At 40.5% G+C, this 17,222-nt stretch overlaps 1 protein-coding gene and 1 long non-coding RNA gene across 3 annotated transcripts in view; one reads left to right on the top strand and one right to left on the bottom strand.

Annotated features, from left to right (window-relative positions):
* Positions 1 to 11,920, top strand: part of GPR176 (G protein-coupled receptor 176) — a 67,684-nt gene extending 55,764 nt beyond the window's left edge. For both annotated transcript variants that reach the window (XM_075927076.1, XM_075927077.1), the window contains exons 2-3: positions 3,953 to 4,205; positions 8,939 to 11,920. In XM_075927076.1, the coding sequence (XP_075783191.1) occupies positions 3,953 to 4,205; positions 8,939 to 10,049 (1,364 nt within the window). In that variant the 3' untranslated portion in view covers positions 10,050 to 11,920. The remainder of the gene's footprint in view (positions 1 to 3,952; positions 4,206 to 8,938) is intronic.
* A 104-nt stretch (positions 11,921 to 12,024) lies between these two features.
* LOC112546697 (uncharacterized) overlaps positions 12,025 to 17,222 on the bottom strand; it is a 43,507-nt gene continuing 38,309 nt past the window's right edge. The window contains exons 2-3 of the long non-coding RNA XR_012903428.1: positions 13,877 to 14,041; positions 12,025 to 12,245 (exon numbers count right to left, since the gene is read on the bottom strand). This is a non-coding gene — a long non-coding RNA (uncharacterized LOC112546697). The remainder of the gene's footprint in view (positions 12,246 to 13,876; positions 14,042 to 17,222) is intronic.

The raw sequence follows: 17,222 nt of genomic DNA, 5'->3' as shown, positions 1-17,222 counted from the left end.
TTGAGAAACCCATTGGTTGTGGAGACTTCATACCCCTTTGAGTTCTTGCAGTCAGCTATATCCCAAAGTTATGATTGACATGACCCAGCAAACACATATGTAGTTCCAGTGGCATCGCAGCTAGATAAAGGCTTCCTCTGTCTTAGAGAGAGAAAGATATAATGCCTTGTGGGCTCTCTCCTCCACCTACCAGCCAGATTTTCTCAGGATTTGTGCCATTTTTCATTTCTTCTATACCTCCCAATGGAAGAAATCATATGACAACTATTGCTTTTAAAACTGACTCCAAGGCTGTGTCTCTTGATTTAGCTTCAGATGACCAGAGTTTTGGATGTGCAGACCCAAATAAATAGGGGAGAAGGAATAGAGGGGAAGGAAAAAAGGAGGGGCGGGGGTGGGAAACAAAGAGCAGAAGGTAAGAAAATATCAAAGGGAAAAACAAGTAGGCAGAACTAGCAATCTATAAGCATCTGAAGATTGGACAGCCCTACTTTACTAGCTCTTGTTTTGTGCCACAGGAATGTGAAACATAGCTCACCACTTCTCTACCAGTGTCTGAACTATAAAAACTCACACTTGTTGCTTTTCTTTTTCTTCTTTATTTATTTGTATTCATTTCACCAGAGGTGAATTTTGCAGTACTTTAGTGATTTACTGTGAAGAGCTACTAAAGAAATTCAAAATAGATTTGGTTTCAATTTTTTAAAAAAGCCATCCACTTCTTCCCCTGCTCCAGGGCATCCCAATAATAGAATAGAGCTGCTTGAAGTGTCCTCCTCTAATAACAGGAGGATACGAAGAACTAGGAATAATTTGGTTAGGCAAATGATTTCATTGAATGAGTATGGATGGCATAGTGCTTTAGGAATCTTTAAACACCACTGATTGAATACTGCTTGGTGAATATTGCATCATGCCCAAGTCACCTGCCAAAACTAAACCATGATTCTATTTTAAAATATATCAAATAGTAAATACTTAGCTAAATATTTTGTCAGCTACCAAACAAAATTTGGATAATAAGAGATACATCATATAATGGACATGCAACTGAATGTAGACTTATCTGTATTTACTGTAACTCTATATAGTACATCAATGGGAAATATTTCAAAATTTATACTGCTCACTTTTCTTAAATGATACAGAAAAGATATCTGCTAGTTTCTAAAAAGCTTGTTGGCAGAGTTAAAACAAAGACTTGCACTCAACTCAGTGGCATTTCTATTTCTCTGTTAACACTTGTGTGCTCTTGTTGTGCTTTTCCTGTTAGGAAATGTTGTTTCTGTAAAAATCTCTCTTGGAATCTGTATATGCTCTATCACATATCTGATGTTTTTGACATCTTGGTGTGCAGCGGAAAGGTCCCAGCATTACATGCCACAAAGGCAGCTAGATTGTTTCCTTTCTCAGTGTGCTGCTTCTGTGAGATTTTAATGTCATGGGTACAATGACAGCAGCGGGCCTTTAACAACTTCTTGTGAAACCAACTACCCACTGAGATTGGTGAGGGATGAGATTTTTGGATGGTATTTCTGAATCACTTTTGCAAAGATTGTAATTGTATTGTATATTTGTAATGTATATATTAGAGATGTAAATTCCCATTCAATCAGTTAACTGGTTAAATGTCACGTTTAACCAGGTCAATGATTAAGGGAACCGCTTCAGGCTGGCTGGAGGAGCCAACAGCCCACGGGCTGCCACTCCTGCCCTGTGGAGGGCTGCTGGCTCCTGCTCTGACCCACAACGTGGTGGACCCAGTGGGGCTGGAGCAGCCCTCCACCTGCAACAGGCTGCGGGCACAGTCTGCTCCCAGGCACTAGTTAACTGTTACCTAGTAAGCATCACCCACTAAGGGTGATGCTTACCACATACCCAGTTAGTATATATGTCCTGTGTGGTTGTCTTGTCCATGTGTTCTGTTACTGGTTTAGTTTAAAATTAGGGGAAACAAAATAGTATGTCTGGGTCTACAGTTATCCTTAACATTGTCATATTGCTGCTGTTCTTTTTCTGACACCAGTGTCATGCCTCTGTTGAATAGTAACAAGTATCTGGTCTGTGCAGGTCAGTTTCCTAACTTCGGATATCAGTGTCGTAGTGTCTTGGATATATACTAAAAGTGTGTCTACACTATGCAGTTTTTAGTGACAATGCTGTGTCAATACAGCCCCATTACTAAAAGTCAGCGTGTGTGAATGCTGTTTGTTGGCACTTTGGTCAGCAAAAGGCTTTCACCCCCAATAAGGGGGTTTCTCTTTGTTGGCCACAGCGCTCTTGCCAACAAAGAAGAGTTTATACTTTCACTTGCTGCAGCAAAACTATGTCGTTCATGGGGAGAGGGTTAAACACCCATAAGAAACAAACATTTTGTTGATCAAGTGCAAGTGTAAACTAGGGATGTAATAGTGTAGCTGATTAATCAATAAGCAAAAGCTTATAGGGTAATGCTATAGACTACATGCATTTCCTTCCCCTCACCATTGCCAGTAAATTTTTTACCAGGCCGGCCAGCAGCCCAATTCTGTCCTGAGCTAGGACCTACCCCTGCTGCAGCTCTGCATTTAAAGTATATTAGGAGCTGGGCGGGCAGGAAGGTCATCTCAGCTATGTCTCGCACTGTATTCTGGAGCTCATTCCCTTCCTAGACATGGGCTGCTGCCAGCCTGCATTGCTGTCTCTTTATCAGAGGCAGCAGTGCCGAGTGACAGGCAGCCAGTCGGCAAGGGGAGCTGTTTTTTAAACTTGCTCCCCTTGCAGACCAGTTCTCACCTCGCATCCCACAGTGCTGTTGCTGATACCGTGGCAGCACTACAGAGCAGCTGGGGACTCCTTGGGAATAAGGCCAGAGCTCACTGACTGACAGCCCCATCCCTGGGGACTATACAATAGTTGAGTAACTGATTAAAAATTCATGAGGTTAATCAACTATTCAATTAACCAATATTTAACATCCCTAGTGTAGACATAGCTTAAGTGTAACAACGGTTGTCAGACACATGCAGGGCAGCAATCTCATCTCAACACCAACATTAGATACTGTATTTTCCGGCGTATAGGGCGACTGGGCGTATAAGACGACCCCCTATCTTTTTAATTAAAAGATAGGGTTTCATCTTATACCCCAGCGCCCCTCCGCCTCCTTTGCTCCCGGTGTCCCTAGTCTGCTGGAGATGGTCCCCAGCAGACCAGAGGCACCGGGAGCAAAGCCGCAGCAGCTTTGAAAGCCTCGGGGGAAGCCGGCGGGGGAGCAGCCCAGGCGCGCCTGGGATGCCCCCCCCGCCGGCTTCCCCCGAGGCTTTGAAAGCCGCGGAGGGGCTCCGGCGGGGGAGCAGCCCAGGCGCGCCTGGGATGCCCCCCCGCCGGCTTCCCCCGAGGCTTTGTCTATATTGAATTGCTAAAACCAAAAAATAAATGAAGAAAAATCTCATTCATTTGTTGCCTAATATAGGCCTGAATGCACTACTGTTAACTTGTACCAAGGTCTTCATAGACGGTAAGCAGCAGGCTGCTGAACTATTTTCACACCCACACTAGTAGTGTAAAATCAGCTTAACTTGGAATCTCTGTTTTCTTAGTGTGTTTATTTATCTTTAAAAATATTGTGCACCAGCTTATGGAAGTATGGGACTTTAACAGATTTGCATATTTGTGTACTCAAAACAAACTGCCCATTTGACACACCTCTGTGTCAATTTAAGCATCTAAATGCATTGCTTGGCATCTTTTTTGTCACCTGTTTGGAAATTGAACTCTTTGCATCCAGTTCTGTGCACACACAGATGCCTGCTCTTGTTCTGCCTATATAATAAAAATACTAGGCAAAACCAAATATATATAGCTAATTCTAAATACATTCTTGTATTTGTAGTACAGTGAAACATTCAAATGAATTAAAAAGCATGGATTTGTATTTTGTCTTGTTTTTTTCTTCTCCCTTTTTTTTCAGGAAACTTCATGGTGCTGTGGTCGACCTACAGAACATCTGTATTTAAATCAGTAACAAACCGCTTCATTATGAACTTGGCCTGTTCTGGGATATGTGCCAGTCTAGTCTGTGTGCCTTTTGATATAGTCCTTAGTGCCAGTCCACACTGCTGTTTGTGGATCTACACTATGCTCATCTGTAAAATTGTCAAATTCTTGCACAAAGTCTTCTGTTCAGTGACCATTCTTAGTTTTCCTGCCATTGCATTGGACAGGTAAGAAATCAAATTTACTAGCATTCTGTCCTTGATTTTCTTTATTTCCTTCCCTGCTCAATACAGAGATCTTAATGTTAAATATTTGTAATGGTACCTTGTGTCACTATATCAACTACATCCACCCCAGCTTTGGGCCCACAATTTCCTTTAATGCACATATGGATATAAAGATTAATCTCTGTTTTCTGGAACAGTTTCAGTTCAGTTTATCCTGATATCTACAGGCTTCACAGAGGGCTTTTAATATACCCATTTATCCTAAAGATGCCTCTATTCTCTCATTCCACCTATCATTAATCCTTGATTATTAATAAGACTTTGTCTGAACAAACTTCTTGGATACTTTTCCATTAACTTGCTCACTAAGTCATCAATGCTTTGTGATCACACACATATTGAGGCAGATCTCTATTTACAGGGTAAAGTACAGTTTCACATAAGTTGTGTGAGAAAAATACAGGTTTTGGGTTCAAGACTACTAAATTAGTATTTATATTATCATGGTACAGGTGCCCTAATCATAGACCAGGAACCATTGTACTAGGCACTGTACAAATATAAAACAAAATGATGGTCCCTGATTCAAGGAGCCTACAATCTTAATCAACCAGGAATATCTTGAATGGTGAATGGAGTACAATGCACAACCAGAGTGAACAGGGTGATGGCAGCAAACATCAAGTTATTTCCATGGTTTTCTCACTTTGTTTAGGATGGGTAGAAAAAAGATGGGAGAAGATAAAGTACATGGAAGGAAAAGGGAAGGGTGAGGGGACACTGAAGGCAAGGCAAGAGTAAGAAGGGTAGGTTTGGAGCAGGCTTGGGCAAAATACGGCCCGCAGGCCAAATCCAGTCTACCAAGCCACCAGATCCGGCCCGCATAGGGCTCCGTTTCTCTTTTGAAACTGGAAGGGAGGGAGGAAGTTTTAGGAGCTGCCCCCCCCCAGCACTTTCCCATTGGTCTTTTTCTGGCAGAAACCAAACAATGGGAGCTGCTTGTTAGAATAACAGGCAGCTAAGAAGAACCACGCCCCCTCTCCTGGGCTCAGTTATTCATGAAGCACATGACCAGGCAAGCACACTGTCTGGCTGGGAAACATTTTAAGCTCTGCAGGCAGGCTAGTTTAGCAGCTGACAAGTACATCTCTTGCCCACAGCCTGCTTCTGGCACTCCAGCCCTTTCCTGCTCCAACTCTCTGCCCCTTCACTCAACATACCCAAACCCTCAGTCCCCCTATTACACCCATACCCCGTCCCAGATCTGGCACCCCAATCTCCTGCCCCAGATCACATCCCAAACCCCTGTCCTCCAGTCCCCTGCCCTACATCACAACTGCCTGCTTCATCCCAATTCCCTCCCAGACTGCAGTGTCCCTCCTGCACCCCAGTACCTTACACCAAGCTCCCTTCTGCACCCAACCTCCATTCCAGACCCCGCATCTCCATTAATATCATGGTCCCCATCAAAAATTATTGCCCACCCCTGGTTTGGAGTGAAACTGAAGTGAAGAGACTGTGAAAGAAAGGGACGGTTGGAACAAACAACCAATCAGCACAAGACAAAGAGAATATCTAGTAAACATTACGGAAAGTTCTCCAAAGGACTAACAGTCCTTGCTTTGGCTACCTTTCCCCTACCTTCTCCTGGCTGGAGACTCTGACTGGCTCCTTTTGGCAGTTTTCTGCCATGCCTCACAGCAGGCACAGTGGAGGCAGCCTGTGGTTTCTAGTGCCCCCTGAGTCCCTACCCGCTGTTTCCCTGCACCAATCTGGGCCCAGCAGGGTAATGGACCATAACAAAAATATGTGCATAAGTTAATATTAATATTAGGCAAGTTGATCACATGATTTAAGATACATGGTTGCTAAATCTGTGAAAGGAAAACAGACTGTCTATTAAAAAAACCCAGTGATGATACAAGTAAATTGCATCATTAATGACAAATTGTTAACTAACATGAAATATTTGTGCTAGTTGCAAAAATCATCCCCTATATTTTATATCACCAGAATGCTGTTATTCGTAATATGGCAATTGTGTGTCACTTCTATGAGAAACCATGTTCCCAACTCTCATAAAATTATTGATTCACCAGTGTTAAATCAGGTATGAATTTGGCCCAATATCTTTTGATTAATATTGGGCAAAATATGCAATAGTACAGCTGTGCCTGAAGTGTGTCTTTAGCTTTCATTATAACCACTGTATTTACTGGTCTTTATAATTTGACTCTTCCTTTCCAATCTGGTGCCTGATGGGAGAAAAAGAGAATTATCCCTTCATGTGTTGAGGATCTAATACTTCCTAACATTTCAGACATGATCAAGGAGGAGATTTGTGTTCCATCCAATGCAAAATCAATGCATGAGTCCAAGAAAAAAAGAATTTTCAAATGGGGAAAAGTGATTGGCCTATAACTGTTACAGTCCTAGTGAGCATCAAGATCAGTAATCATAGGGACCAAACCTGCAGGGCTTCTGCAAACAGAGCTCTTACTGACTTTTGAGTAGGGCTACAGCAAGCTGCTCATACAGGTCTTGCAGGCTTGGGTGCATGATTTGTATGCATATTGTTATAGGATCCATTCTATATTCTTTGTAATTATAATTTGCTCCTTTGGGTTTCATTAAAATGTTCACAAATTGAGCTAAACTGGCTGAGTTTCAAGACTGATTAATGGTGTGGGTGGAAATCACTAGGAACTCATTTAATTTCTCCTTTGAGTTTTTGATATTGTTCGAACTCAGAGCTCAAAATGAAACTCTGGATGAGAACTCACCTAAACTAATTAAAGAATGAGCTCTTTGAACCAAATTGTTTTGAACAACTCTAACTGATTAGACATATTTCTTCTTTACTATTCACAAATTTAAAATAGTGTTATTTAAACCCATTTTCTCAACTCTTGGTTTGTTCTAGTTTGAAGAGAAGCCGAAAAAAAAAATGTACTTTTCTCTTTAAAAAGAAAGAAGTTGGGGGCTAATTTTTTTAAAATCTTGTTTTTGTTTGTAATGCCTTGTGCTTGGGGTGGGATTAAAACATAATGAGGCCCAAAGTTATGTCAACTTTAACAGAAAGAACAAAAAATAGAAATAATAAAGACTTATATTTGCATATATACATAACTAAAATATAGTAATTTTTGGGGGGTTAGAGGCCCCTCATAATCTGAGGCCCCAACCCTCATCTTATTTAGCTTTGTGCTTAAACCCAGCATTGCTTCATTAAATACTTGGATTTCTGGTGAGATACTGTATGGACAGTTTACAATGTCCCTTGCATATACATAACTATTGAATCCAGTTAAAGTGATCTCCATGGAAAGAGGCTTCTGTTCAGGGTTGGTCTGTTATCAGCAATTTCAGCTTCTTACAGGATTTCAAGCAGTAAAAGCCACAGGGCATATATGTGGTATCATGAGATGCCTTCCAAGTCATGTACTTTTATAGTTATGAACTGGCTGAGACTTAAAGTGAAGCTATTGTTCATCTCTGACATCTGCAATGAAGAGTATATGCGGTTTTGAATGGGCATCTTTTGAGATCAGAAATACTCAAGACTCATACTTAAGAATCAGTATCTCAAGCAATATGTGCTATACAGCTATCTTTGACCATATAAGTAATAGACACCATGGTCCTCAGCTGAAAACTGCATACTATGTGAGCTTCATTGATAATGCTCATGTCCATGAGCATTAAAAAGCACAAGTCTCTACAACTTGACAAGGAGAATTCCTATTCCTTATGATTAGAAATAAACCACCTAAAGGACAATAACAGCACAAATACATGAATGAATCCTTAATTTTAAAAAGCTCATACATCCAAATATTCCTGGATTTTGCAACACTTAGAGATATCATGCTTGCTTGCCTAGGGTAGGTGATTTACCACAGCCAAAACTGTGTATATGACAAGCCTCTCACTTTTTAAAATTGTGTGTCACATGACATCAAATACTACAGCCATGCTCCAATCAGAGCTGCCAGGTATATTGTATTACTGCTCACAATTACATTTTGTTTAAAAATCACATCAGAAGATATTTAGGAGACTGTTATGGTGCATTAGGCTACTGTTCTAGCAAAATTTATCCACACTTATTGCCCTCCATACACAATATTGGGATGCTTCAGATATTATTAAAAAAACAAGGAGTTCTCTGCCACCTTAAAGAATAACAAATTTATTTGGGCATAAGCTTTTATACAATTACCCCTCTCAAACTTGGTTTTTGGAGGGTACTATATGAGCTAATCTATCATAGGACATCTTTCAGATTAACATTGAGATTCTGGCATTTTGAGTGAACATACATGTGCTTCAATCAATAATATTCTTTTTACAGAAAACAACCAGCACAATGTGCATGGAGGTAAGAAAACCATGAGTGAGACACTTGGACGTTTCAAGATCAGTATATTTTTCATTAACATAAATCCAAACAAAACGGGAATATAATCCCTGATATGTAGATTATTAGCCAATCAATAATAATGTGCTTCCCAGGAGTGGGTCTTCACTCCTGTTTTAACTTTTAAAGCCAGACTCTTTGTTTAAAAAAATCCAGAAACTGTTAGGTGTCTGAATATGATGTGGGTTGCCAAATGACTATCAAAAACATTAACCTCATGTCATTCCTTCAAGCCATTATACTGTATGATCCCAAACAATTGATACATTCTCTATATCCACATCTCTTTAAACTGTCCTTGTTTTTTTGGCAGATATTACTCAGTTTTATATCCTTTGGAAAGAAAGATATCTGATGCGAAGTCTCGAGACCTGGTTATCTACATCTGGGCCCACGCTGTGGTAGCTAGCATTCCAGTATTTGCTATGACCAACGTGTCTGATATTTATGCCATATCAACCTGCACAGTATCCTGGAGCTACTCCCTAGGCCACTTGGTGTATGTCATTATTTATAACATCACCACTGTTATAGTACCAGTGGCTGTGGTGTTTTTCTTCATGATTCTTATCCGCAGAGCACTGAGTGCTAGCCAGAAGAAGAAAGTCATCATAGCTGCCTTAAGAACCCCTCAGAACACTATTTCTATTCCCTATGCCTCCCAGAGAGAAGCTGAGCTTCATGCTATGCTGCTGTCCATGGTTATAATCTTTATTTTCTGCAGCATCCCCTATGTGACACTGGTGATATACCGCACCATACTGAACATACCAGATATTTCAGTCTTCTTGCTCCTCACTGCCATCTGGTTGCCTAAAGTCTCCCTGCTAGCCAATCCTTTGCTCTTTTTGACTGTAAACAAATCTGTACGAAAGTACTTACTAGGGACAATATTGCAACTACACCGGAGGTATAGCAGGAGGAACATTATCAGCTCTGGGAATGTTGTAGAAGCCAGCTTGGAGCCCCATGTCCGTTCTGGTAGCCAGCTTCTGGAGATGTTTCACATTGGACAGCAGCAAATATTCAAGCCCACAGAGGATGATGAAGAGAATGAAACAAAATCCATTGGTTCTGGTGAGTTTCAGCAGAAGGAAATCCCTACCACCAGTTTAGAGATAGAACAGACAACAGTTCAGAAATGTCTACCACACACTGTTGCAGACTCTGCTGCTCAAGTGGCCCCAGCTATGGCCACAGAAGCAGATGTGGTCAATGACAAATATTCCATACAGTTCGGCTTTGGGCCTTTTGAGTTGCCTCCACAGTGGCTCTCAGAAAATCGCAACAGTAAGAAGCGACTGCTGCCCCCTTTGGGGAATACTCCTGAAGAGCTCATCCAGACAAAGCAGCCCAAATGTAAATCAGAAAAAAAAATCAGCAGGAACAATAAAGTCAGTATCTTTCCCAAGGTAGATTCCTAGTTGGAGCAGGAGCTCTGAACAACAAAGGAAGGTCACTTTCTACTATACATGTGATCCCATGGATCTTTATGATGTTGAAATCTGTTACAGGCTGCTTTTTGTGCCAAAAACATAAAAAAGGAAAACATAATAGAAGTGTTCCTTATGTGTTTTCATAAAATATCTAATGGTGTCATTCCTGCTTTACATGTGAAATTCAGTGGGCAGTAGAGGTCTGATTCACTTGCAAAGGGCATGTACAATATTGTGTACATTTCCTATGAAATTTTCATAGAGATCTGCAGCTGGTTTATTGGGTACTCCAGTATTTAGTAAAATAAAAACAACTATTTTGTGTTGCAGCAGGAAGCTAAAAGACAGGACTTCAGGGAGCACCAAATAGACGCAAAATAGCTAGGCCATGCCCTTTCTACACAAGAGTGGACACTGCAAGTTTATGAATGTTTCATTAATGAAATACAAAAAGTTGCCATGTCTGTTTAGCTGATCTTCTCTTACAACTAAGTAAAAAATTGCCATGCCAAGAACAGCCTATTGGTTTCTTACATGTGACACTTCTCTTCCTTTATAGCCCAGCTATTTTCTTGGTTAAAGTATGCTCACTTAACACCCTGAAGAGGATCAACCAGCATGAGGAAGCCCATATTGTAAAAATATTAACAAAAAAGTTTCTAACATAGCTGTTTCCCTTTAAAAATGAATGCATTCCTGTAATTTAATGAAAAGTAGAGTGCAAATGATGTAATTCAATTTCTTTCTAAAGGAGCATGCACTGGTGTGCCCAGGCCATGAGCCAATATCAGTTAGATCCCATGGAATGTGCATAGTGCAAATGCCTACTGGACTCAATTTCGGCATGCTCTACCTAGCTAGAGTCCTGGGTTAACACCTTCCACCAGAGTGGTTTGCTTGTGCCCTCTTCTTTTCACTATTGTGTGAAAACACAAGCCCTTACCTCTATTTGGCTGCATTTTCAAAGATGTAGATATAGTAATACCTAGCAAAAAGACATGATGTTACCGCAAGATGATGGATCAATCCTGAATGGAATAAATGAAAACACCATTCTTTAGTATTGGTGGAAGTAGGAAAACACCCCCAAAATTTCTATATTGGATGCCTAAATCTTCTGTAAATCAGAGCCAAATTGCCCATTTTATCAACAAGCTAGTCTACATAAGAGTGGCTCACCTTCCTTCTTTATCACAGATGTATTGTTTTGTGTAAATTGAATGTGAATTTTAAACTGTGACAGACTGTAAGACAACCTTCAAACTACTGTACCTCTGGAACATTAATCCTTGATCAGTTGCAAGCAGACCTTCCTTTCTTCCAGGTCTGCATTTGCTATTCTCTCAGTGTAGTTTGTCAAAAGCACAGCCAGATAATACACTAATAGTCCTTGTGTGCACTTGTGGTCGTCTGTATTTTAGATTGATGATGCATGAGAAGCCCTCACCTGTAGCCTACTGCCTGTTTAGTAAGTAGTTTTGTTTAAAATATATTTTTGAAAAACAATTAGGTGAAGACACTTGCTTAGTTTAAAATAACTTGCCAAATCTGACTAGTGTTAAAAGAAAAAATTCTGCCCAAGCAGAGTTTAGTGAATAACTTTTCTTCCTTAGACATATTGGAAGTGGGACAGTGGCTTCGTATGAAGCTAAAGAAGAATCATTTTAAGTCAGTGAAAACAAATGTTTTAACAAAAACAGGGAGTGGTTTTTAAAGTGCATTGTAAATGATGTTTCTTGTCCTCTCCTTTCAGACTTGCTGCTGTGTTAAGTTAGGGATATGCATTCTGAGGGCCACAACTCCCAAACACGTGGCAGGAGACAACCACTGTGTGCTCCCCATTTAGTTGTATGTGAAAGGGGTACAACTAGTAGAAGGGAGTGCAGGGCCCAGAATGGAAAATGTTGAGAATCATTGCTAGTTATTTTCTGTGTGTAGATACAATATTGCAATAGAACATGTGTTTGTTGTTCAGTTATGACATCAGCAGCTTTTATTAACACCACAGCTAAAAAGAAAGCCATCAACTGCAGTATTTTTCTTGTAAGAGATTTTGGTGAAATTAAACATTTGTAATGTACTGCGTAGTAGGCATGAGTCATAGCCGGCAGTCTTCATCTGAACCTTTCCTTTTTCTCCAAACTTCAGGATTTCAGATAAAGTAGAATCCAGCTCTGAACCTTACTTGAAAAAAACAAACAAAAACAAAGCCACGCATGGTTTTGCACATTCCTAATTTCACATTCAATATAGCAATGATAAACACAGAGTCAAAAGACTTGCATCAGTCATGATTCTGGCCTTTCCAATCCCAGATGCTTTTTCAGGGAGAGGGAAGGGATGATGGGTTGCTGTGTTTTTCATTATGGAGATAAATATATATGTTTCCATTTACATTGAATGCATGTAGAAGCTGGCTTGTATTTTTTTCCCAAACAGCACACTACATTACTTCAGCAAACAAATTGATTAGGATACATTTTAAAATACTTTGGCCTTGACATATAAATTATATTTGGAAGCATTTTATTTTAGTCATTTATGCAGCCAAGTTTATCCATTTGAACTTCTGTGAGAATCAGAGAAATGTGTAAAAGTGTATCTTTAGTGTTCATAGACGGAAAACTGGCCAGTCTAGACACAGCTTTAGGGTACTGCTTTAAACTAGGACTAGATTTCTAGTAACTTATCATAGGGCTTGTCACTATATTCTTTCAGCAGGGTGCTTCCTAAAGGTCAGATCAGGTCCAGGCATTTACTGAAACCTCTGCTCTCCACTATGCAAGTATTCCACCACACTACTCCAGTCATAAGAGTCTCAGCTCTCCAGCTTGTTAGCCACCCAAGCACTCTCCTGTGTTGTAGTGTCTAGTCCCCTAACTGCTAAACACACAAATACTAGATCTGTTATTCCCAAATGGTGAGGATATCCACTACTTTGTATGATTCAACTCAGGATGAGCACCTTACTTAGTACTTGTACACTCCCTGGGGGAACAGTGTACTACAGTGTGCATTAAGAATTCATGTCCCTCTGCACGACTTCCCTCCAAATCTAACCTCTTCCATAAGTATAGCACCTTAGCCCACAAAAGTTCAATAACACTGTCTCCTACACAGGCTGTTTGTTGGCTTATGTACAATGACCGGTAGCTGTGCAATATGTTCTCTTCAAACACGTTATGAGGAAAGAGGTAATGGAGTTTTCCCCCTCCTGATCATCAAATGAAGGGGAGGGGGAGAGGGGGAAGGAGGGGAGGTAGGGACTCAAATACCCAACCCTATACTAATCTTTGGGAAGAGTAAAGGAAACTGCATTATGGGAAAAGAAAGAAAAGACTGGGGCCATTTGGGTAGGCAAAGAAACTAGGAGATTATTTTTAAAGAGATAAAATTACTATATAAATCTGGAGAAGGAAGAATACATAGAAACACTCATGATAACTCAATATACAGAGGAATAAATCTTTTACAAGATTAGAACAGTCAATACATCTTTTACAAGGAAAAAACACAGATTAAAAGGCCAATTTCATATACCCAAGTAGTCTCCGAAAATAATGCAATATTTAAATAACAAATGAGTTTAAAATAAAGCAATTATTCATCATCATACTGCGGTGGACTCCTCTGACAACAATTTTGATTGTATATCTAGATAAACTGGCACAGGAAAGCCAGAAGTCTTTTAATACATTTTAAGTTGTTCTGAAGTAATAGCAATTTAATGTTTGTGTTTGATTTTTAATATATATTTATATACATGCACCTGTATTTATTTTTTGTGTGATGTTTGCTTTACTCTAATATTGTACCTTTTATAATCCTTTTCTCCTGTCTATAATACAGGTTTTGCTTGCCAGTATTTCAATGATCAGTTTCTAGGGGGTTGTAACCTGGTTTTGTAGCTGGTATATACCACAGGATTTGAACTCCCATTTTCATTAATCTTGTGACGTTTAGGGTCACCATGCCAAAACCTAAAACAACAGATTAAAAAGATGTTGCTTTGTAAGTTTCTAGTTTAACATTTAAAATTGAAGCTTATGTATAGTAACACTGCATTTTACAAACATAACTAAGCAACAAAAGGAAATAGAAATGAAAGGATGAAGGAAAACAGACAAATGTATTCAAATATTCACAGTTTACACATCTGGAATAAATGCACCTACTTTCTTGTTGCCTGTCTTCCTCTTGTTTCACCTTCCCTGCAGAGCTTTAGAATTCTGCAGGGTACCCAGCTCCCTGTCTTGAAGAAGCTTTTGACAGCTTCCATCTCCTCTCCTTGTACTGTTCTTATAAAGCATGCAAGAGCATATGGACTTTGCAAAATGGATTATAAAAAGCTTTTTCAACTGGCATATCTTTACGTACCTATAGTTTAATATTACAACAAGCTTTTAAAAAAAAGCTAACAAACACTCTGGAAAAAGGAAGACACTATATGATTTCAATAAAAATAATTTATAAAGAGCCACAACTTAATGGTTTAGCTGAATGCCTTTCAAAACTTACAAAACAAAAGGGCTACATCTGCACTGGAAAGATTTTGTGCAAATACTTTTAACGCAAGAGTTTTTGCATTAAAGTATTTGCACAAGAGAGCATCTACACTGGCATGTGCTTTTGCGCAAGACATGTGCTTTTGTGCAAAAGCATCTGTGCCAGTGTAGACGCTCTCTTGCACAAGAAAGCTCCGATGGCCATTTTAGCCATTGGGCTTTCTTGCGCAATAAATTTATGTTCCCTGTCTACACAGACCTCTTGCACAAGAACACTTGCGCAAGACGGCTTGTTCATCTTGAGCGGGAGCATCCGTTCTTGTGCAAGCAGCACTGATTTCTTACATTAAAACGTCAAAGTTCTTGTGCAAGAACTCGTAGCCAGTGTAAACAGGTGGCAAGTCTTTGCGCAAAAGCAGCCACTTTTGCGCAAAATCTTGCCAATGTAGACACAGCCAAGGAGTGTATACCTGGAAAGTATTCACATTTTGTTTAGTTTTAAAAATACTTTAAATTGTGTAATATCAGGGGTTGTTAAAATAGGCTTTATAAAGAAGTTCTAGTGGTATCTGTGCCTATGCAACTGCTGCTGTTAAACTAGTCATGGGAATCTTCAATAACTTGCAATTTAAGGACACAACAAGTGTCTTCATTTAGAAAAAAACACAAAACTGGGAGATAATCTGCAATAAAACTGACATCTGAACAAAATTAAATTAACTCACTCCCCTGTAATCTGAACCCTCTTCTAAACAACACTGAACACACAAACTCTGCTACTTGAACTGAGATAAACTGCAGCCTCCTGCTTGCCCCCTGAAGCTTCAGAGAGAGGAACAGAACGTGAGCTGCCAAGAGAGATCTTCATTTCATGTCAATTTGAAAGTTGGTAAACCAGCCAAGGTCAGTGAAGAGTTCTGAAAGATTGATTTTTCTAGTTACTTCTCTCACTAACACCAAAAATAATAAATGTAATATTTTTTGCTCCTTGAATTCTTCTTCTGCATACACAGTACTTAGCAGTTTGAGTCAGATAGGAGAACAAAGGCAGTGAAGTTACACTATAGGGTTGCCAACTTTTTAACAGCACAAAACCAAACACCCTTACTCTGCCTCCACTCATTCTCTGAGGCCTTGTCCCTACTCACTGCATCCGCTTTTTCTCCCTTGCTAGTTTTCCCTCACTCATTCACTTGGGCAGGGGTTGAAGCATGGGAATTAATGAGAGCTCTGTCCAGCGGGAGGAAGCTTTGGAGAGATGCCAGAAATTAGAGGTTCAATGTGCAGGAGTGGTCTCAGTGCAAATGTTTGGGGTGCAGGAGCAAGTATGGGCTCTAGATGGGGGCTTGGGCTGTGACGTGGAGCTAGACATGACAGATTTGAAGTGCAGGAAGAGGTTCAGGGGTGGGGCAGAAGATAGGATACAGGTGGGAGAGTGGGATGAACGCTCCAGGAGGGGCTTTAGGCTGCAGCAAAGGTTTGTGGTAAAGGATGGGTGAGGAATGCAGACAGTGGAAAGGAATTAGGACATGGGAGGGGGTTTGACCTCTGCAAGGAATTTGGGGACAGAAAAGGGTTTGATGTGTGGGCTCTGATCAGCACTTACTGTCTGGTATCTTCTCTCAAGCACCTGAGGTGTCTCTTTCACCTGAGCCCTGCACCCACTGCAAGAGGGATGTCTGTGATTCCCCTCAGCTGTGCACTCAACTCTTACACTGACTTTGCACTCCACTTTCTAAACTTGCTTCAGGGTTGGGCCTCAAAGGACTAAACAGTGGAGCAGACAGACCATGGTAAGAGCCACTGGGAAGCTATGAATCCTCCCTCTACTCTGGATGAGGAGGTGTCCTGGGGACAGGGATATGGGCTGGGGACTGTGGATCTGTGGCTCCCCACAGTTGTCTGGGTTCCCCAAGCTGTTTCTACTTGGATTGACCTCCAGTTTTCAGCCTGGCTGGGGAGGCTGAGCCTTGGGGAGAACAGAGGCAGAAAGCTGGATGGGTCATAATGCTTTGGACCCCCTGTTCTGTCATCCCTGCAGCCTGATCATTTACAGAAGCTCTTGCTCCCTGATCACTTTCACCCACTCAGCCTTCGGCCACAGAGCCATTCTGGGGACTCCAATGCTACCCAACCAGTGCTATTTCTTGATGCTTAGCCCCTGAAAGAGGAGAAAAGTGGGGAAAAACCTTCAGGAGGATGGAGTTTTCCAAACAAGTCAATGGGTGAAAACTATCTTATGGAAGTCAATGAGAGTTCTCCCATTAACTTCAGTGGGGCTAAGATTTCACTCCATATTTAGAATATTATGCCAAAACAGAACAAATATTATGTGAAGCCCCCAAAACTACTAGAAGTTGTTAGGAGTGTACTGATGGGACAACACACCTTGAGACTGACTATTGCAATGTGAGATGCTCAGTGTCAGAGGGGAAGACAGGGTAACAGCTAGTATATAACCACTGGAATTCTTGGTTCATGGACCTGTATTCAGACCACACACAGTCGATATTTATCTTATATTTAGAAAAACCAGCCTCTCTCTCTTTATTTCTTCCTTAAACTATGTCTACATTGGGAGAGAGAGGGTCCCCAAAAAAAACCCTCCACATCCATGGAACGCATTTGTACTTCTATTTTTTTTGTAGAAGTCTAA

This window comes from Pelodiscus sinensis, chromosome 4 (assembly GCF_049634645.1).
Source record: "Pelodiscus sinensis isolate JC-2024 chromosome 4, ASM4963464v1, whole genome shotgun sequence".
Classification (NCBI taxonomy): Eukaryota; Metazoa; Chordata; order Testudines; family Trionychidae; genus Pelodiscus; species Pelodiscus sinensis.
This window is presented reverse-complemented; position numbering and strand designations above follow the sequence as displayed.